The following is a 22,704-nucleotide window of genomic DNA, read 5'->3' on the forward strand; positions in this document are numbered from 1 at the left end:
TGAGGTGTACAGTCTCACAAGTAATAGCAGAAAATAGCCATTATCCTCCCATACACTACAACAATGTAGGTTATAGACAACAACTCTGGGTCCCACATAAGATGGCTAAATTAAGTCCACAGCATTTCCATTTATTCAATTATCCCAAATAAAAATTACAACATTTTCATAACAAATAAAGTGTAAGAAAATCAATCCAAGTTGGGTAAACTCATTGTTGATGACCCAAATGCATCTGAAAGATCCATCCTCCAGCTATTAAACATGAGAACAACGAGTATGAAAGAAAAAAAACTGTTTATTGAAAGAACACAGAAAGCCCTTTTATCTGAAAAGTAAAAACTGTACTAAAATGATAGTGGGTTTGAGAGTATGGATGTCATTTATAAGAAGACTTGATCGGTTCATTCCAGCTGTGATACTTCATGGAAGTAGGCACCCAGCATCTTGATTCCTTGGATGTAGTTTGATCTGAAATAAAAAAAAAAGAAGAAAAAAAAGAACAAGATTGTTCAAATTATGCATTATATTGGAAGTTATTTTTCTATTTTTTTTGCTTTTTACTCATTAATTTCCCCGCAAGTATATTTATTTCTTTAAAGATTCTTCTGAAAGAAGGGACAAACCTGTTGATTTTTTCATTTTGGGAGTGAGCTCCATCATCAGAGGATCCAACAGGGAGTAGCATGACGTTCCGGCCTGTCGCCTCCTGGAAGGTCAGCGTGACGGGAATGCTGCCGCCCTCACGGGTCAGGTCCGGTTCCACCCCGAAGACTAGACCACATCGAGGAGGGGAAGAAAGGTTAACAGTCCATATGACCAACAAAGTTAAATATTCCACTACCTGCATTATAGCTTTGTTTTTCTAACATACTGCGTGACCACCCGGTCAAAATTTCACACAAAATACTCACACTGAATAAAGCTGCGGTCACTTTTATGGCTGGATATGTTTAGGAATATGAGTGGATATGAAGTTTTGAACAAACCTGTCTTCATGGCCTTTCGACCTGCCATGTAATGAGGGTGGTTGAAGTCAGACACCCAGGCTTTAGCCCCGTGGCCCATCGTTACTTTTAGTTTGTTGGGACTTCCTAGATCAGCGAACTTCTTCTGCACGTAGTCGACCACCTTAATAATAATAATAATAATAATAACAATAAACAGAAACTCTTACTAAAAGGATAAACATGCCGTCTTTAAAACCCAGACTAAATGGCGGACTGAAACTGTTTTTTTATCATGTATAAATGGGTTATTTTAACTTTAATGCAGGATCCACCTGTCTCAACAGAATAATGCAAAGGAAATATTTATATATAAAATATTTTTCAAAAGAACCAAAATAAATTTTGCTGTACGTCTCACAGAACCAAAGCTTGCCTGCAATATAACTACACATCGAATACTTGTTTTTCAAACGAAAAACAAGAGGTACAAAAGAAAGGAAAGGAAAGGAAAAGACGATAAGAACATAGAACGTAGAAAAAAGGAAAATGGGAGGACGGAAAGGTGAAGGAAGGTAGACAAAAATGATGGGAAGGATGGAAAGAGAAGAAATGTAGATCAAAAGAATGAGGAAAAAGGATAAAATGAAAAAATATTGGAGGAAGAAATGAAAGAACTGTGAAAATAAGGAAAGATAGAAGGACAGAGGAAATTATGCAGGAAGAATAAGGAAGGAAGGAAGGAAGGAAGGAAGGAAGGAAGGAAGGAAGGAAGGAAGGAAGGAAGGAAGGAAGGAAGGAAGGAAGGAAGGAAGGAAGGAAGGAAGGAAGGAAGGAAGGAAGGAAGGAAGGAAGGAAGGAAGGAAGGAAGGAAAGAAACATAAAAGATGGCAAGAAGTAAAGAAGGGAGGAAAGAAGGGGAAGAATATGAAACAAGCAAAAGAAAGTGAGAAGAAAAAGTGAGAAAAGAAGAAGTAAGCAAGCAGGCAGGAATGACAGAAAGAGGAAAGGAAAGGAAGCGGGTGAGAAGGTAAGGAAGGAAAGGTAGGCATAAGGAAACAATTTGCAAAAACTAAAAAAGGAAACCAGGAGGGAAAATAGGGAAGGAATAGAAATGTTTACTTTCACCCCTCTTCTTAGTTTTTTTTTTTTTTAAACCAAGGTTCATATTTCTGTATAATATTTAAAACATCGCATTATGATATTCTTGGTCTTATTAGACATGATTATGAGATATTAATGACACCAAATCTATTAAATGTTTCACTAATCTACATCAATCTGCAGGCATAAAAACACATACGCCATGGTCACCATATTCTGGTAGTGAACGTCTCAAAATAAAGCTTCCACCGTGTTTTAGCAATCACCTGCTTCTCCACAACTTTGGGGTCCATGTCAGGGACGAGGCGGATGGAGAACTTGCCAATGACCTTGCGGGGGATGACGGTCTTGGCTCCGGCTTCAGAGAAAGCTCCCTCGATGCCATGCAGAGAAAGAGATGGATACCTCCAGCGATGCATCAGGATTTGCTCCTATAATGAGGTAAAATAGACCCAAGTGGTTCTGAATGATGCAACGCTTTTTCAGCACCAAAAAAAGCAAAGGTTGAACTCTTTGCTTGCCTTGGTATCGTGCAGCAGCTTTCCAACCCCAACATCTTTGCAGTACTCGCACAAGTCAAAGTCGATCTTCTCGTACAGCTTCGTCTCCTCTTCTGTCAAAGGAGCCACACTGTCGTACATCCCGGGAATCATAATCTTTCCCTTCCTGTCGACCAGAGAGCCTGTGGAGGAAGGAAGGAAATCAACGTTAACACACCAAACCAGAAAAATTATTAAAAAAAAACAAACAAACGTATAATCTGTCAGTTCAGTAATAACGCTCGTTTACCCATGAGTGCAATGAGATCAGTCATGGCCTCATGAACCGAACCGCCAAAGACGCCTGAGTGGAGGTCCTTGTCGCCGCACTCGACCTGTAATTCAAATCCAAATGTATTAAATCTGTGAAACCTGCCACCACCTCAGATAAAAAGCAGTTTGTTTCGCCTCTCGTCGTGATAATGTACCTCTAGGAAGAAGTAGCAGATCCCTCTGAGCCCGTAGGTGATGCACGGTTTGGTCTTGCCCAGCCAGTAGTTGTCAGAGATGCAGACGTAATCCACGTCTTTGAAAAACGTATCCTTTCGGGAGAACACCAGATCGTCCAGGCCCTCGGACCCGGATTCCTCCATCCCCTCGAAGCAGAACTTGATGTTGATGGGAAGATCCTGAAGGAAGGGTAAAGACGTGCGGCACTTAGAGGAAGTGGTTGCCACCTTACAGATCTCTTCTTTAAGTCACAAACTGAACAGCCACACGCAGCAGGCACACACCATCCAAACACTTCCACTTTTGTCTCGATGGTCCACAGAATAGACTTTAGACAGCTTTATTTGTCATTTTGTATGCACAAAGTGCGTACAGAACGAAATTTTGTTTGCATACAGCTTGAAAAACTCACAGTAAGTTGCACTAATTTTCAGGATAAAGATGCAGCAGCGATTTATGTAAACAACTGAAATGTAAACAATGTAAAACAATGTAAACAATGCAGGGTAAATAGACAGTGTGCTATTCACGGTATCCAGGAGAGTATTATTAAAACCGTGTAATAAACAAATGTGGTACAGAGTCCATTTGTGGCTTCAGCATTTCAACAGTCTGAAGCATATGTGCAAATGTGTAAATGTGCAGTTATGCCAATGTGGTACCGAGTCCATTTTGCGGCCTCCATTTGGCCTTTTTTCCCCAAAAACCTTGGAGATCATCAGGATGTTTGCGAGACTGTTTTTTTTGGGCTCTTTATGGGTCGGCAGTGGCCTTCAGCTTGGATCTCTTTCCTGTGGCTGAATCTTTGACCTTAACTGAGACCAGTGAAGCCTGCAGTGTTAGAACAGCACAGGAAGCTCTTTCAGCCCAGTGGAAACCATTGCAGTCTACTTACCAGCATGTTGCACACAAGATACTGAAATATTGCTTTCACTGCATTGAAAGCAGCTCTTAAAACCAGAAGTACCAGGATCACCCGGCCTCGTGATTCTGTAACCAGGAGGATGTCATAAAAAAAAACCTTAACAGGGGATTTTCTGTGCTATAAAGGCAGTTAAAACCCAACTAAAAACAATCAAAGACAAAAAAAAAATATCTAGAAAGGCCTTCAGTTGGTGTTAAACACGTGAGACGGGGGATATTTAAAAAGGTGAGAAAGACTCTTTAATATGAGCCTTTTCCAAACGTACTTGGATCATTCTAGGAAGTGGATTATCTCCGTGTTAATGTGTGCCAGTTATCTGTTTTTCTTTTGGCTGTTGATCACTTCAGAGTTCTCAGAGGTGCTGCTCGGGTTAAAGGGCTTGAAACGCAGGTGACTAATGCTGCCCATCCCTCCATGCAGATAGGCGTGGCCTGTTTTTGCTCTTTTGGTTACACTTAAATTATGAATTCATTCATTAAGGGAACAAAGTTATCTAAAGCATCCTAGTCTCTCCGTTTGCCCTTTGACCTTGTATAGGATGTTGATTTTATTTAGTTTGTTATGTATTCTTAGTGATACTTTTACATGTTTTTTTATTCCAATTCTATTCTGTTTTGTTTAAAATGCTTCATTTAGGTTTTACTCTTTTATGCTCAGAACCTTTGCTAGCTGTTTTTAACCCATTCATGTATGTTAACCATAATCTGGACATTGGTAAGTGTTTTAATTTCCCAAAGTTACTAAAATTTTATCCCTTTGGAGGTATAAAAACATTTTTTTTACTACATTTTTTAAAACGGTTTTCAGATTTTTGCATGTCCACTCAGGTGAACTAAATGTATTTAGTCTTTGAAATAGGTAAGAAGCTAATAAATTAATAATCCAATGGACTGGGTGAAAACTAAAATAAAAAATAAAGTGGCCACATATTTTATCTTTTAATAGCTTTCAGTGCGATGTAAAAATTAATAAAATCAGCCCAACAGGAATGTGTTTTTGTCAGATAACACACTTCAGCCTTAAAAGTTAAAATGATACTAACTGTAATTTAAAAAGCCAACTACATTTTTGCAAGACGTATTGTTTTGGTTACACAAATTGTAAGTCTTATAACAAAATAAAACATTTTATTGCAGAAACATTGAAGTACCTACAAGACAAACAGATAAAAAAAATGATGGGTTAAATACTAAAATGATGCATAATGCCCAATTTAATTGATTAATTGGCATTTCCTCCCAACATAGAATATGCATTTTTCAACATTTTAACAGCTATATGAATCCTCATTTGTTATTTGATAATGCATGCATTTTTTGAATGAAGATATTCTAAATTTGTGCTTGAATGCGGGTTTGATGAAAAAAATATATTTACACAAATTGCTTGCGAGCTTACACTGGTTGCCCACAGGGGGGCAATGTATGGATTGATACTATTAAACTGGCTTATGTGAAAATATACAGCAGGCAATAAAAATATATATATATATAAAAAAAACAGCTTTTGAATAGCAGTCCAGAGTTGTGACCCAGCAGCTGTTAGACTTTATTACTATATCTACTGTTTTTGTGCATCTTTTTTAATTCTTGTAACTAGTCAGTAAATACTCAGTTGTACACTTTTTCAATTTTATAAGCATGCTAGTTATACAAACTGTACTCTATTTTTTTTTTTTCTTACATCACAAATTTTCTCTTTGCTGCCGGTATTCCTGAATTTTCCCGCTGTGGGAAAATGAAGGATCTTCTTATTCTATTCCAGTAAATTGACTTAGGTAGGAACCCATGTTTTTCTCCACTTTTAAAAAAAGGGGCAAAATAATTAAACAGTCTGCTTTGTTTCCAATTTTAAGTGTTTCAGATCATGTCCAGCTTCTTTCTATTCATAAACTGAAATGCTGATGGTTTCTCTAGATACCTTTAAACCATGTCAACCTAGAGGAAAGAGCACAGTTCAAAAACTGACACCTGCAGTCTAGAACAACCAGCTGGATTCAAGTCGCCTTATGTAACGTTTGAAATAAGAAAAGAAGAATCTTGTGAAATCCATAATTAAAGGAATGCTAGTGAACATTGGGAGTTAGGATGGGAGCACCAGTAAACATGAAGCACACCTACTTTCTGCATGGCACGTGAAGAAAATTTGCTCCGACAAGAATATCTAGGCTTGTTAAAACATGTTTGTCCAAAATTCTAAAGCAATGCCATACAGTCGACGTTCACTCAACATTTATGTCTTTGAATTACTGCCCGCCGCACGGAGGAGCTTTTTTTATTATTTTATTTTTTTCGCCAACCTCCTGCCTTTCACCGCCTTGTCATTCAAACAGCGTTACAGTCGGTAAATTCTGGTCATAGCTGATATTTACAGCCACCTCAGTGTCACACCCAACTCACAGTGTTACATTCAGGGGATATTTTTCTTTTATGAAGAGAACAATGTAAGAAAGGGAAACCAAAGTTGTCCGATAATATCTTTAGCAACACAAAACAGATCAGCGACGGAATTCAACCGAACTGAACGTCTTTATCGTCACAGTGCTCTCCAGCTGGTGCATTGCTTCAGTTTTTATACCACTATAGCTTTATTCAAACTCTAGAACATTACAACGACAAATTGCATAGTGCTGCACAACAAAAAAGGGTGCATGGTGTTCTACACTTTTTACCAGATTAAAATCTGAAAAGTGTGACATGCATTAGGATCCTACCCCCTCACTCTGATACCCCCAATTAAAAAGAAATCCTATGTCTTTTAATCCAAGTACTATGCAGCTGTTCTGTGATGGACTCAGGGGTTTATTACAAACAATTAGTAAACGTTCAAAGAAGATAACAGGATGATCAGAGATTCCACTTAACAATTATGCACCACTTTATTTGGATCTATCAATGGAAATCCACATAAAATAAGTTGAAGTCTGTGGCTGTCTTAATCTCTGTTAGAAGCAATCTTAAAATGATATTTTTGTCCACCTTAAAAAAAGAAAAGCTCACACAAATCTGATGTACATTAAAGTAAAAACTGCACCTGCTTAATCTTCTGATAGGCCTCGATGCAGTTGAACCAGGCCAACACGGGCCCCTTGTCATCAGTGGATCCCCTTCCATAGAGTTTACCTGAAAAGGGAAAGAGTTCACACTTTATTTTCAATTTTTACTTTTTTCAACTACCTCCAGAAATGTGACAAATTACTGTCACAACGTATAATGCATTTCTAATTTTGTATGTTTGTTTTGCAATAGGCCTATTGCAAAACAAACATACAAAATTAGAAATGCATTTCATTGTTCCTGACAGAATCATTGCGTAGCGAGCAGGGCAACAGGTTTTCTTACTGCTTAAAACTCAATGATGCGTGATAAGACAGAAGGCCGATTGTTACACAGACGCTAAAAGCTAAACCGAACAGAGCTGAGAGTGCAGGAAAGGGACAGACAGGAGGAAGTGAATATGGTACTTTCAGTCAGCTGATTATTACCAAACAACACAAAAAAAAGAATGTCAGTTTCAGAATTAGTTGAAATACTAAAACAATTCTAGATACCGATGGAGAAATTTTAAGCAGGGTTTAATTCTCTAAAACCCAAGAGATGTATTAATGCCCCAGCTCCTAATATACAGCACTAAAGGATTTCTTATGTTTATCTTTTTTTTGCTCCACTCGTCTCTAAGACAACCGAACATATTTTAATATCAGGCAAAAAAACAAAAAAAAAAACAGGTCGAACAAATCCAAAAAGTCAGTTTTTCAAATCCCATTTTCATTTATTGGTGTAAATGAAAGGGAAGCGTTTCGTTACATTTTCATTTAAATAAAAACGCTTCACCAGCTCAAACTGACCTCCGACGTTTCCAGATAAGAAAATGCAGATCTAGTAAGAAAATCAAGTTAACTGAAATGGACTTTGAATATGTGCAGCACACCTACGATATGATTACATGTGAAAGGGATGATAAAAGCACAAAGATCATCAAATGCAAAGTTGGGCTTGATTAACTGGATTAAGAGAACAACCACCTGGAGCTTAGCAGACACAATAAAAAGGAGCATTTATTACCTTAAGAAGTGAAAAAACAGTTAAGGTTTTATAAACCTTATGTTCCAATCCCAGTTTAATTGGGAAATTCTAACAATACTGCAGTCTGATCACATCATTAGGACATTAAGATACTTCATATCAGTCAGATAAGATATCACATGTCTGCAAAACGTAGCAAACGTTGTTGTAAAAGCAACACGGACTGAAAAAGGAAACCTTACAATTCAGCTTTTTAGGTGTATTCTTACACTTTTAGACTCGACTGCAGAGTATCCCGCTGACTGGCAGGTAAGCGGTTTCGTTTCCAGCTCTCCGACTTTCCGTATCACGTTTCAAAACACTGTAAAAACCACAAAGAGAAGCTGCGCAGCTCTTACCGTCTTTCTCCACCAGAGTGAAGGGCTCCGTGTCCCAGCCGTCCTCGATCAGGGCGGGCTGGACGTCAAGGTGGCCGTAGATGCACACGGTCTTCTTGGCCGGGTCCGAGCCCAGATGGCCCAGGATGATGGGGGGGAGAGGGATCTCCTCACCGGAGGGAAGCTGCAGGGCAGAATAGTGAAAACGAATAGATAAAAGTTGCACTGCAAAGAGGGGAAAATTTATTTTCCTTTTTTTATCATATTAGACACTGCATGCATTATAGAGAATGTGTAAAAGCATTTTTAGCCACATATCTACTCCATTCAGCCTGTGCTAAATCTGTGAAAGGTTTAGAGGTCTCGCAAATACCAATGTAGAGTCAACCGACATAAATTACGGATATTAACCAAAAAGCACATGGAATAATCACCTTTTGCTTGCCGATGTCCACCAGCTCCACCGTCCCCCCCAGCTTCTCGATATCTTTGGCTGCCATCTCCATCATCTTCTTGATCTCCCCTCGCTTCTCGGACCAAGCAGACACACTCTGAACCCCGACCCATTCTCCCAGGCGCTGGGCGGTAGGAAAAAAAAATAATATATAGATTTTAACAAGGCTATACTCAAAGGCGTTTCAATAATTCTCTACTGGGAGAAGAAGATTTTAAAAAAATCCCTGCGCTTCATCTCATTTAAAGGCAAAGAGTTGCAGTGACAATGAATGGCATTTCATACAAACATGTATGAACTTTAGATGACAAAAATCAGCCTCATATCAACGTGGCCTTGTCATACCTTCACGTAGAGGTCCTGGTTTTCGTCCACGTACTTGAAAAGTGCTGGAAGGTGAGCCATTTTTTCCCCAACGACAGGAGCTGAGGGCTGAAGGCAGAAAGAAAGGTATGTGTGTGTGTAACTCTGACCCAGAGCAGTTTATATGGGAGGACAAAGAACACGCCCCTCCTGCAAAGCTGCACAAACTGCCTGAGTCATGAGAAAGTCAGTGACAAGAAGAGAAACGCTCATGTGAGAAAGTTGCGTCAGAAAATTGTCGCGGTGGAAACTTCCCTTCCAGCTTTTAAATGTGCAGCACACATTTAATGCATAGCGCCTTGCAAAAAAAAAAAATATTAACAACTTCTTCTGAATATATTGAACTCTCTGAACAACGAGCTGAGAAGTTAGTGCATAGCTATAATTACTTATCTGAAATTATGACTTGTATTTGGGCCGCAAAGCCTTCGTTGAAACACACAAGTTAAACTCGCCTGTGTTAATTAAAAAAAATAAAGCAGGAAATGGAACTGAACTGTTAACTTCTAATTTCCTAGTCATGACGGAGTCAGGCTACGTCTATGCTAACAGATGTTAGCAGGCTTGGTGCTCTTATATTTCCTAACTGGCTTAAAATTTTTTGCAAGAGTTAAACAGTTTGCTTTGACGCACAGCGGGGCGGTGTAATTCCTGACGACACGTCGGTTTTAGTCAATATTACCTGTGCAGGCTAAACGGTCTTCTGATGTGTCTGGAGCAGAGAAGGCACAGCAACTCAACCGCAGGCTTCGGTGTCACGTGGGACCTATACGTAAGCGCGGCCGCCATATTGGGAGTGGCGATTTTCCCTGGAAAGCGATATGCGCCTGCTTGCAAACTGTTTTGTTTTTGTTTAGTTGTTTTCTGGATAGGTTAAACGCCTAGAAGTAAATCCAAGTATTATGTTGTCTTGAATTAAAGTGTGACATCCTGGTTGTGCGCACAATGATGTGTAAAACCTCTTAGATATGAAAAACTGTTTAATTCAAAATAAAAACATCTATTACAGTCAGATCCCATCAAATAATTAAATGTCCCCATGAAATTAAATATATATACATGTCATTTAGTAATTTATTCAAAATATTTTATTTCAAGATGTATTTTTATTTCAAGATTTATTTATTGATTTCAAGAATTCTACATAATAATGGAATGTTATTTTGTGACACTTAAAGTAAAACCACTTCACATATTTCAGGGACTTTTATAGTTTTTAATTCCGTTTTTATTTCAGGGTCCATAGAAAACAGTGTCCAGTAAAGGAATATGCTGAAGAGAAGCATCCATGTATATAATTTCACCCTATTTCAAAACAGAAACATAGCATTAACCAGTTTTTTTGTTTGTTTTTTGTTTTTTGTTTTTTTGCTTCAAAGGAGAGACATGTTCTGATCCTAAATTTAAAAACCCACATTTTGATTTCAAGCTTTTGTTGCATATGAGGTGCAAAAGACAAGGAATCAATAAAACAATTATATATATTGGCACTTTTTCAATATTCAAAACATTGAGTTGTAGTTATGACCAACATGTCAAAATTTGCATCAGAAAATTGCATCAAAGTAGATTTATATGCATTTAAAACAAAAGGCAGATGTGGCACAGTGTGGTTAAAATTACCTTACATTTGTTAAACGGCTGAAAAAATTAAATCGTGTATAACTAAATGAAGAATAAACTGTTGCCCTGTGATGGACACCTGACCTGTCCAGGATTTTCCCAGCTTGTTGCTCAATGGCTGCTGCAGAAAGCCACAGATGGATAAAATGCAGGCCAGATATTTTGTCAAAGATTAAAATAAGGGCTTGAAGTCAAACCCTTTAGTGTTGTTTGTCAATGTCAATATTGTTAATTGCTGTTTTTAATCTGATATATAGTAAACAACTCGTAACTGTCCTCTTATAATCAAAATTATAAATTTATAAATTTTCTCTACTAGAAATCCAATTTGTCCTGACAAAACTGAATGAAATGCTGCCAAAAAAGGGATTTCATACATCCTCATACATGTCTCAAAAATACAGGTGTGCTCATATTCCTTAATAAATGAGCCTATTTAACCTATAAGAACCATTTAAAAATCAGAAAAGCCTTGTTCTTGTTAACTTTTATTGCTATCCAGAAGACAGCCACAGCAGTCACATAGCTTAAAGCAGAATTGGTCCGGCTCAAAAATGCCACTCACAATATGGCGATACCGTTTAGTACAATCTGGACTTTCACCGTGTGGGGGACTGCTCCTAACATTTATCTCTTTTGCGTGTGGTTTCTGTTCGTTGTTCTCATTAAGCTGATGTCAGTCATTTATGCTTCTGTCCACATGTGACACTTTTTTCATGATAGACGCTTTCCATTTGCTACCAAGATTTTATTTTAAATGCAAACTATATTGCAGCAAAGAATACAGGTGCCTGCAGCTGCTCCTTGAACAAAGAGCAAAGTTAGGATTGTACAGATTGTGATTGGTTAAAACATATAAGACAGCAAAAGTAAAGTCAGTATAATACCAATAGCTGCTGGGCACTTACTGTATACTTTATGTCATAGCTGATGTTAGCAATTTAAAGCAATATCTTTTCATTTTTAAATCAACATTATTGTATGTACAATCATCTCCCCCCTCACTGCATCAAACATGATGCAGTGACTGTTCTGCCAAGATGGAGGTCTTTTGCCAGAAAAGTTGCACAGAAGAATTGCTGATAATTAGACAGCTGACCGATGCATTAAAAAGTCCATTTGAATCATCTTGTTACTGAAAAGTGCTTTAGAAATAAACTTGCCTTGCCTTAAACCTAATAACTGCTTTGGGGGACCTTTGTCGGCAACAAGTGCCTTCAGGCTTTTGCAAGAACAATGGTTCGCACATGGATTTTTGCACCCTTTAAAGAGCTGCTTTAATTCACCCACATAGGAGTGTTTTAGGGGGGTGAGCAGTTAAAAACCATTCCACAGGTTTGGATTCAAGTCAGAATTTTGATGAGGCCACTAAATACCCTGTGAAATTGGAAAAAAAAAACAAAAACAAAAAAAAAAACATTTTGAGCAATTTATGAGCTTACTCATTTGCTTTGGATCATTGTCCTGCTGTAAAACCCAAACATCCTTCAGCTTGAAGTCAAACATCCCAGCATGACAGTTGAAAGGCACCAGGGCAGATTGAATGTTCAGGATAATTAAGGAGTTAAAGGTTCTAGGTAGCCTAGAGGAATCATTTTAGCATTTTTATTTAACCACAGGAACCTTTTCCAGAGATGAGTGTAAATTTCTGGGGACATTCGTTAGCCTCCTTAATTTCAGCTGCATTTACTAAGAAAACAAAGTACCAGGATAGAAATATAGCCCATAAATGAACCCATGGGAGTTTACTACTTTTTTCCCTCCCTTTCACCTTGAACTTGGAACTTTTAAGTGGAGTTTTGTGGACAAAGCTGTCTTAGTATTTCCGATTTTTTAAATTTTATTTAGCATTACACTTGAGACAACTCTGTTTACGCTCGTCTCTTGCACTATTTAATGCAAGTGTAAAAGTTGTTAAATAGATGCTCACAACCAACAGTGGATAGGAGAAATTTGAGTCAAAGTAAAATTTGATGTTTAAGAAAACCCTCTTGGATTGAAAAAACTAGGCACTGCTGGACGACTGTCTCCTCCGAAATAATGACATTTCTTACTGTTTGAATTTTCCCCAGTGATTTGCCAACTTAGTTTAAAATCATCCATCCATCCATTTTCTAATACGTCTATCCTTTGTGGGGTCGTGAGGGTTGCTGGTGCCTATCTCCAGCTGTCAATGGGCGAGAGGCGGGGTACACCCTGGACAGGTCGCCAGTCTATCGCAGTAGTTTAAAATCATTTAAAAAGGTAATATTGCCAACTTTGGTATTTTGTAAACCAAGTCTACAGCAGGAGTAACTGAAATTATTGTTACAAATGTTTAAAATAAAAAAGAAAACCAACAAACTACAACATTGTACAGGACATACGTTCAAATACATTTCTAAAAATCGGATGAGCTCCTTGTAAATATTGTGTTTTTCCAGGTTAAACTTTTTGTAACCCATTGTGCAGGCTTTGCATTAAAGAAATAAATGAATAATACAATTTCCATCTAATTCTGCAAGTTAAAAAAAAAGTGTAACTGCTGTGACAAAATCCTTATAGTTATACATTTATTGCAGATGAGTAAAATGTAAATTAAGTCGACTTCATTTCTGTATAAATATGATTCTTTGCTGAGATAGTCTTAAATCCTATGAGGGAAAAAAAGAAAATACCACAATCTATAGATACATTTGAAAGCTCTATCATGTAACACTAAGATACATCATGTGCTATCTTTCTTGTCAATAGCATATTTTGTCATTAAAGATTACAACACAAGGTAAGTAGAAAAAAAACATCTCATCAAAAGTGTGCAAAAAAACAAAAACTTAAATTTCACCAAAAGCATTGTAGCAATAATAATCAGAGTATGAAGAGTTTATGCCAGCTGTGAAACCTCATGGAAGTATGCTCCCAGCATCTTGATTCCCTGAATGTAGTTTGATCTGAAAAATTGGGATAAAAGACAAGATTTTATGACAAACTCAACAACTGCTCCTTTCATTTGTCCATTTTCCATGTTTCCTTATATATTTAATTAGCAGTAAAACTATAAAATGACAAACCTGTTGATCTTTTCATTTTGGGAGTGAGCGCCATCATCCGAGGACCCAACAGGGAGAAGCAAGACGTTCCGGCCTGTCGCCTCCTGGAAGGTCAGGGTGACAGGAATGCTGCCGCCCTCGCGAGTCAGATCCGGCTCAATGCCAAAAACTAGAAAAGACAGCAAAAGAGGAAGTAAGAAAACAGTCAGTATTAAATAAACAGAAGCAAATATTTAATTAGCAGTTTCTCACATATAATATCAGCTGAAAAATCATGCACAAATTAAAGTAAACTAACTGGAGCTTTAAAAGTTTCTATTTATTACACTTGTATACTATTTTGCTCTTTTGTATCTGTTTAAGGCACAGCTCAAATTCTTAAGTCATCTATCCAACACATCTCACCCAATGCAGTTTGGTGTAAATGTAAGTTTTAGACAGAGTTTGAAATTCAGACTAGATACCCGTTTTAACTGCTTTTCGACCAGCCATGTAGTGCGGGTGGTCGAAATCGGACACCCAGGCTTTTGCCCCTTCTCCAAAGCTGCACACCTTCATCTTATTAGGACTTTCAAGTTCAGCAAATTTCTTTTGCACATGGTCGATCACCTTAAAAACAAAGAGAGTGAAAGTTTAAAAGCGACAAACATTTTTTTTTTGTTTCTTCTTGACAAACCATGAAAATCAGCAACAAACTGAAGCGTGTTTATGTTATCTACGTCAGGGTGTCCAAACTGCATCCCGCAGGTCATCTGCAGCAACTACAATAGATTTGTGCGTCTCCTGACTGCAGTTTAACAATAGTTCAAGCCTGGCCCGCCAGCTCAGGCAGTTAATTAAGATTGTCATTTTACATTTTTTATTTTTTTTCAGGACGATGTTTTAAATTGCCCTCAAAATATTCTTACAATGGAAATGGTTAAAACAAAGTATTTGGCAACAGGATCACAAAAATTCAAATACTTTTAGTCAAAAGTAGACTTGTCCACACCGATTAAATTTTATTAATTTACCGATTAAATAAAGTTAGCATCTTCTAAGTGCATAATTTCCTGGTTTTGTTGCTGGGAAAAGACAAAATAATAATAATCTAGAAAATCTAGAACAACAAGAAAACAAAAAATTGAGCCTTAAAATTTAGGATTGGTGAGCCTCCTAATTACCAGCATAAAAGCTCAATTTAGAATGACTTTCTAAAATAAAACATCATACCAGCCATGTATTTGAAACCTGTTACAATTAAGTTAGAAAACTGATTGTAAACCTGAACTGTAAATAGTTCAATATCAAGTGAATATTAAAGCTTCAACATGGATTCTTAATGTTAACTAGGGTAAATGTTAAACAAAACCTGCAATCTAACATTTTTCACAAAAAAAGGACATAGGTTTACCAAGTCCACCGTATAAATTTCCTTTAAGGAAACAAGTTTTTTCAAATTGTAGCTGCCATAGCCATCAGTTGATATCGAACTGAAGGCATTTTGCTTCACCTGCTTTTCCACAACTTTGGGGTCCATATCAGGAACGAGGCGGATGGAGAACTTCCCAATGACCTTGCCGGGGATGACGGTCTTGAATCCGGTTTCAGAGAAAGCTCCCTCAATGCCATGCAGAGAAAGAGATGGATACCTCCAGCGATGCATCAGGATTTGCTCCTTCAATGGATAAAAATGCAAAATCTAAGCAGTTCTGACAAATGTAAGACATTTCCACCATTAAAGGAAGTTTATTTACCTTAGTATCATACAGCAGCTTTCCAGCCCCGACATCTTTGCAGTACTCGCACAAGTCAAAGTCGATCTTCTCGTACAGCTTCCTCTCCTCCTCTGTCAGAGGAGCCACACTGTCGTACATCCCGGGAATCATAATCTTTCCCTTCCTGTCGACCAGAGAGCCTGTGGAGGAAGAAGAAAAAAACCTCAAAGTTAAAAACTTTAAACTGTGAAAAGCTCAGTCTCGTCAGTCCAACAGTAATCTCTGTTCACCCATGATTGCAGTGAGATCAGTCATGGCCTCATGGACAGAGCCGCCAAACACGCCTGAGTGGAGGTCTTTCCCGCTGCACTCGACCTTCACATGGAAACATAAAAAGCATCATCAAGACGTACCTCAGTACGAATAAACCCACATTAAGTAAGGCTGGGTTTGTTTGGCCACCTTGGTATTTAAGCTAAAATGTGAACCAAGTGGCACTAAGACTTCACCTCTATGAAAAAACAGCAGATCCCTCTGAGCCCGTAGGTGATGCACGGTTTGGTCTTGCCCAGCCAGTAGTTGTCGGAGATGCAGACGTAATCCACGTCTTTGAAAAACGAATCTTTTCGGGAAAACACCAGATCATTCAAGCCTTCAGAATCAGATTCCTCCATCCCTTCAAAGCAGAACTTTATGTTGATGGGAAGATCCTGCAAGATTAAGACAGACCCATATTGTAAAAAACATACACTTCTTGATTAGTTCTTTAAAGAGCTGGGGTTGCATTAAATGTGGAAAAAAAAAGAAAAAAAAAAAAGAGCTCACCATGAGTGTGGACTGTATCGCATAAAAACACAAAGCACTAATCTATGCGAGACAGTGTGCAAGTAAAAAAAAAAACAGGAAAAGTAAAATAAAAACTCAAGTACGTTATAAGAAATGCAGTCCAGGTAAGGTAAGGTACAACTTACAAAAGGGGAAAAAGTAATCTACATGCTCCTTTAGATCATCATTGTGATTTATGGTCAGATGATAGTAGGCTGCTTAACAGTTTAATGTGCACTCGAAGTATGCATCGTGCTCAAAAGTAAGCTGTACGGTTAGTTATAAAACAATTAATTGCTGCACAACATGTCAGCAAAGGAAAAACAACAATAAAAAATAGTTTGAACCAGTTTTTATAAGTAGAACAGAAGAGGTTGAGCACCCAACCTACAAGAGTTGGGGGGGGGGGGGGACTTCTTGTTGTTCCAGACAAAACACAGACTTGAATAAAATTTCTTATTTCTAGAAATCTTGTTAAGTCGATGTCCACTTGTTCCATCAGCGGATTTCTTTTTGCTTATTTCAAGCCACTTATTTTTTTACGTGCCCTTATTTCATTGACATCTCATTTGCCACTTCTCTACCCACAGAGTTTATCTCCCTCCTTCATAGTTTTTTTAAAAATCATCCTTTGAGTTCTTATGGTTTTATTTCACTTTAATCTGAAGGGGAAAATGTTAAACAAAACAACGGCAACGACTCGCAGACCTGCTGGATCTTTTGATAGGCCTCGATGCAGTTTAACCAGGCCAACACTGGACCCTTATCGTCAGTGGCTCCTCTTCCATAGAGTTTGCCTGCAAACATAAAATTCAGTTGTACACACTTAAATTTGTGTCATTTACTTAAATTATTTAAACATAAAATACTTTTAGGACAATTATTGCATGTTGTTAACATATGTTAGTTCTGTTATCAGGAGAACTGACCTTTCCTCTGGGTTACTTTTTCCATTTCCTCCCACTGCACACCTTACTGTCACCATACATGTCCTGATGCATCTCAACATACAGTTTAAATCAAACTTGCTTTCTGGCAGCTAAAGCAGTGGAAGAGCAAGTTGTGCCGGCCAGATAACTGACTGACCTAACTTGCTCTGTTGTTTTGCACAGGGTGTAGTCAAAGTATAAAACAAATACAATGCATGGCCGGCTTTCATTAACAGCATCGTCTTTATAGACCACCGGTTTAAAACTTTATGTCGTGATGTACTTTTACACTCATTCATTGCTCATCTATTCTACAGGACTGTCTCAGAAAATTAGAATATTGTGATAAAGTTCTTTATTTTCTGTAATGCAATTAAAAAACATGAAATGTCATACATTCTGGATTCATTACAAATCAACAGAAATATCGCAAGCCGTTTATTTTTTAATATACAGAAAATAAAGAACTTTATCACAATATTCAAATTTTCTGAGACAGTCCTGTAATCATTGCCAGATCCGACAATTTTTAGACCATCTACAATTAAATGCGTCCCCCGTACTCAACCCTTAAAAGTTGTTCAACCCAACTTGTGACGTCCTGCAGACGACACAGCTCTTACCATCCTTCTCCACCAGAGTGAAAGGCTCCGTGTCCCAGCCGTCCTTCATTTGAGCAGGCTGCACATCCAGATGACCATAAATACACACCGTCTTCTTGGCCGGGTCAGAGCCCAAGCTGCCCAGGAGGATGGGAGGGAGCGGGATGTCCTCACCTGAGGGAAGCTACATGAACGAACATAGCTTAGCTGAAGGTTTGGGCATTTGACCAACCAAAGCGAAAACAAACACTTGTACCTTTTGTGTGCCATTTTCCACCAGCTCCACCTTCCCCCCCAGCCTCTCGATGTCTTTCGCTGCCATCTCCATCATCTTCTTGATCTCCCCGCGCTTCTCGGGCCAGACGGACACACTCTGGATACTGACCCATTCTGCCAGGCGCTGGGTGGGGAAAAACAAAAACAAAAAAAAAAAAACAAAAAAAAAAAAATTGTATCTCATAATATACGCGTCCTTTAATTAATAAAAAAATCAACTTTTTGCCCTGACAAGTAGTCTGCTCCAGGTAAGTATGAGCAACAACAGCTGTAGAAGCTAAAGCCGGGCATACACTGCACGATATTTTCAGTCGTGGTACTCATATACAGCTCAAACTGTACGATAAAACCGCAGGGTTTAAAAGTTCACTGCTCACCATATCAGTTCTTACACTGTACGGCCCGACGCTCTGATGAGACCTGACTGCTCACACTGTACGTTCAAAAACCACACATCGCACTCAGCCTCGTAGAGAGATGGCGCTACTCGGACTCGTCTACCCGGAAGCCAAATGTCAACAGTAGAAGAAGAAAAAGGCGGAAGTGTCATTGCTCACTTTTAAATATTAGGCTTACGAGAATGAAACGCGCTGCCTTGGCAGTTCTACGAGTTGTTCCTCCGTAGTTTGACTTCATGTCACACGTACCGCCGTCATGCTGCTCTCCGCTCCTATGTTTTCGTTTGAGAAGACAAGAATTTCCTCGTTTGCGCGTGCGCAAGGTCAGGGGAAATCGTAACTCAGCTCAGTGAAGCTGACACCTCACCCACGTAAAAAAAAAAGCTCAGTTAAATAGACGGAATGGTTAGCACGTTTGTGCAGGTTTGTCCCGTGAAAAATTAGCATTTGTCCTGTATTGGTTTCGCAGATATAAGTTTTAATTATGCCAGATGACGTCATCATAGCCCGCCGTTGCAAAATAAAGCGCTACGTTTTTATTTCTTTGCTGGTGCTGAGCTGGAGCCAAAACAAACCAGAGTGGTCTACTTTTTTAGTGCTTCGTTCGTGCAGGTTTGTGCCGTTAAAATTAGCGTTTGTGCTGCCTTCGTTTCCAATTCAAACTATATGCTCTATACTTTCAGGTGATCACGTGACCAACTAAATTGATTACACATGTGCAACTAATTTCACCTGCTGCTGTTTGTTTCACGCAGTTTTTGTTCCTGTAAATTGTCAGTAATTCAGTCTGGGACAAAGGTAAAACATGTTATCGCCAACACTGGAAAGAATGTAAGTCTTTTTAATATATTGCTACTGATAAATCAGTGATATTACTATGAAGTTGTTTTTGTGTCATTTACCGAGCCTGTTTTTCCCCCTACAGCATTCTTATTAAACTATTGATATATTCATGCTTATTGTCAAAGATCTCTTGGGAAACATGGTTTCATAGTGTTTTTTTTTAGTTTACACTGTTATAAGTATGCTTATTTTATACAGTGGCTTGGTTGCCACATGCCAGAAAGGAAAAGTGATTATTTAACAATTATGATCAAGTAATGTTTACATTGAGGTGTCACTAATGTCCCCTGACTATGCTGCACACCTAATTCAGTAAACAGGGGTCAAGTCTTTCTGATAACACAATACTCACCCTGCTTTTGCTGTTGTTTTTTTCCCCTTTACAGCTTGTTCAGCCTTTTCTTTCTGATCCCTATTTACCCTGATTGGTTATTAGAGCTTTTAGTCCTAACTTTTTATATGGTTTTAGTAATATGTCAAATTTCCACTTTGTGGAAATCTTAATGGCAATATATGCCATTTAAGACAATCCATCTTAAATGGCATATATATTTACATCAGCAGACCAATTTAAAAGTTGAGTTGTAACAGAACTCTATCACATACATTTTTCATGGCATGAGAGATGCTAATCAAAGTCTTCTCATTCTTTAACTGGATGCCCCGACAGCCATCAGTAGGGATTCCCTTTTTGCAGTTCTCTGCACTTCAAAAGAGGCCATCATTCTAAATGGCAAAATAGCCACTCCAGCTGCCACTACTGTGACAGAAGTAAGTCAGCAGCTGGAAAACAAGGTGTCTCCAAAAGCCCTGTACACTTTTGTAAAGTTAAACAGACATCCGGTCATATTTGGAGATCCATGAGCAGGAAAGTGATTCTGAGAGCAGTGTGGACACAAAGTTCGACTCTGGCTCCATTTTTCCTGGACTAGAAGCTGCTCAGTTATCACGTTGAAGTCCCTCTTGAGGAATGGATCAAATTTGTACCTGAGAAAGTACAAAATAATTACAAATTTTCATCATCTGGCAAAAGGGAATATATGATTTTGAAGCCAGACACTTGGAGTCATGTAATTAACCATCTGATATGGAAAAAGATCAAAACATGTAGCCTACATTTGTGTATAACAACACTATAAGGAACGATCTCCTAAAAACGTTCCTTTGTCCACTTAAGCCAAACCTTTAATTAGACTGAAGGACCTCTCCAGTTCTGTACTAGCTTCATGCATGGAGTGGGAAATATTGCTCAATTATGATTATGTTGACTGAGTGATCAGCTGAAAGTAAAAAGCATATAGATTGAATTAGAAATGCCTAAAAAAAATAAAAATAAAAATAAAAAAATAGACCAATATCCTATGGTGACGTCATCTGGCAAAATTAAAACTTATATCTGCGACACCAAAGCAGCACAAACGATCATTTTAACGGCACAAACGAACCACTAAGAAAGCAGACCGCTTTGATTGGACTCGAAGCAAAATGGGGCGGAGCGATGACGTCATCGGCAAACTTAAAATTAATATCTGCGAAACGAAAGCAGCACAAACGCTAATATTAACAGCACGAAACTGCACAAACAAAGCACACAAAAAAAAGTATACCAGTTTGGTCGGATTCGGATCAAAATGAGGGATTGGTGAACTCTGGATGACCTTTAATATCTCCAAAACCAAAACAGCACAAACGCTCATTTTGAGGGCACAGACAAAGCACTAACCATTCCGTCTATTTAACCAAGTTTTTTTTATTATTATTTATTTTTTTACGTCGGCCCGATCCAAAAAAATAAAAAAAAACCTCGTAGTGTGTGCCCGGCTTAATGGGTCAACTGTTTTTTTTTTGTTTTGTTTTTTTGTCTGTTGCAAATTTGAAGTATATGTAATCAACTTCCTGAATAGCTGGATGAGAATTAAATCCCGCTGAAGTACATCTGAACCCATCTTACCTGCACATAGAGGTCTTGGTGTTCATCCACATACTTAAAAAGTGCTTGAAGGTGAGCCATTTTTTCCAGCAACAGGAGCAAAGGCAGAATGGCAGTGGCATATTCAGCTCTGCTCCTTTCCATAGAGAAAGGCCACACCTCTCAGCAAGCCTGTCCTCCGCTGCTTTATTTGTAGTTCCTCTGCCATAAACTGTCCAAGTAAGCCATTCAATACTTTTTGCAGACATGTCATATTGAAACCAAATAAGTTAGAACATTAAGAGACGTTTAGAAACCCAGTATATTTGGGCAAGATCCAAAAGAAATTCCATTTTAGTCCAGATCTTTGATTTTAAGCCTCTCAGTTCCTCACTGCTACAGTAATGCATGCAGAGAACCTAAGTTTAACAGACAATACATTTCACTGAACAGAGCTGTGTATACATGTTTCCACACGAATATGCCCACACGTGATTCATCCCATGTGACCGACGGCAACCACCAACGTGAACTGAAAGTCTTGTTCTGCTCAACGAGCAAAATACAATATCAAAATGTCTGACTGGCTGTTTCCAAAGAGCAAAGAATAGTGAATCAACAGCAGCTCGCAAAATCCACCCGCCGTGCCTCCAACATAAACACTGCAAATAAAAACCTGAACAATTTCTAACTAATAAAGTTTTAACCTTTCAAAACTTTAATATGCAGTCACCATGAGGACTAGACATGTAGCCTACAACTGCTTCTAAATAGATCAGAATATTTTCAGAATGGTAACTTCCAGAAACCAATTTATAAACTAAAATAACTAATTTCAAGCCTTTATTTTAGTTAAATCTTTCAGATCACATCTTTTCAGCTTTCTATGAGACACAATCTGCTGACTTGACAACTGTCTAGGAGACGGTCATTCACATGCTCTACTTACAAGCAGGTAAAACCCCAAAATGCAACATTTCCATACCCTGCAAGTTCAGGCAGATATAATGGAGAGTGGCCAATATAATGGTTAATGGAGAGTTAAGTAGAAGGAAAAAGAGTTTTTTTTTTTTTAGAAAGAGTGACCATGTTACAGGTACGACCACTGCCTTGAAGACTAAAGCAGTATCTATTGAGTTTGTACGGATGTATCCAGGCCATGCGCTTGTGACGAAGGCCCGGTGCATTACTGGACAAATACACGCATGTACTTTATCTAAAGCCCTTGGAACATGCACATGGCACTTTTTATAGCACACTGTACTTTTAAGTTATTGGCTAATTTGCACAACTAAAATTAAAAGAATTGCACACAATTGTTTTAAAAGATATTTATTGAATATTTTGGGTTGCCTCATGCAGGTCCGTCAGCGACAGATCCCCAGGGCT

General features: G+C 38.3%; 2 protein-coding genes across 2 annotated transcripts; both read right to left on the reverse strand.

Moving 5' to 3' along the window:
• Window positions 1-278: 278 nt before the first annotated feature.
• Window positions 279-9,965, reverse strand: cndp2 (carnosine dipeptidase 2). The gene is made up of 12 exons (XM_012875377.3): window positions 9,867-9,965; window positions 9,167-9,253; window positions 8,802-8,945; window positions 8,389-8,551; window positions 6,999-7,087; window positions 3,019-3,219; window positions 2,841-2,925; window positions 2,573-2,733; window positions 2,318-2,482; window positions 990-1,131; window positions 627-774; window positions 279-471 (listed from the first exon to the last, which is right to left on the reverse strand). Exons 2-12 carry the CDS (start codon window positions 9,224-9,226, stop codon window positions 405-407), a joined length of 1,425 nt encoding a protein of 474 aa, XP_012730831.2. The 5' UTR covers window positions 9,227-9,253; window positions 9,867-9,965; the 3' UTR covers window positions 279-404.
• A 1,902-nt stretch (window positions 9,966-11,867) lies between these two features.
• LOC105935121 (cytosolic non-specific dipeptidase) lies at window positions 11,868-21,432 on the reverse strand. Its single transcript, XM_036145260.1, has 11 exons — window positions 21,358-21,432; window positions 18,146-18,289; window positions 17,911-18,073; window positions 17,067-17,155; window positions 16,043-16,243; window positions 15,824-15,908; window positions 15,573-15,733; window positions 15,329-15,493; window positions 14,301-14,445; window positions 13,858-14,005; window positions 11,868-13,737 (listed from the first exon to the last, which is right to left on the reverse strand). Exons 1-11 carry the CDS (start codon window positions 21,415-21,417, stop codon window positions 13,671-13,673), a joined length of 1,428 nt encoding a protein of 475 aa, XP_036001153.1. The 5' UTR covers window positions 21,418-21,432; the 3' UTR covers window positions 11,868-13,670.
• Between the last annotated feature and the right edge of the window lie 1,272 nt (window positions 21,433-22,704).

This window comes from Fundulus heteroclitus, chromosome 13 (assembly GCF_011125445.2).
Source record: "Fundulus heteroclitus isolate FHET01 chromosome 13, MU-UCD_Fhet_4.1, whole genome shotgun sequence".
Classification (NCBI taxonomy): domain Eukaryota; kingdom Metazoa; phylum Chordata; class Actinopteri; order Cyprinodontiformes; family Fundulidae; genus Fundulus; species Fundulus heteroclitus.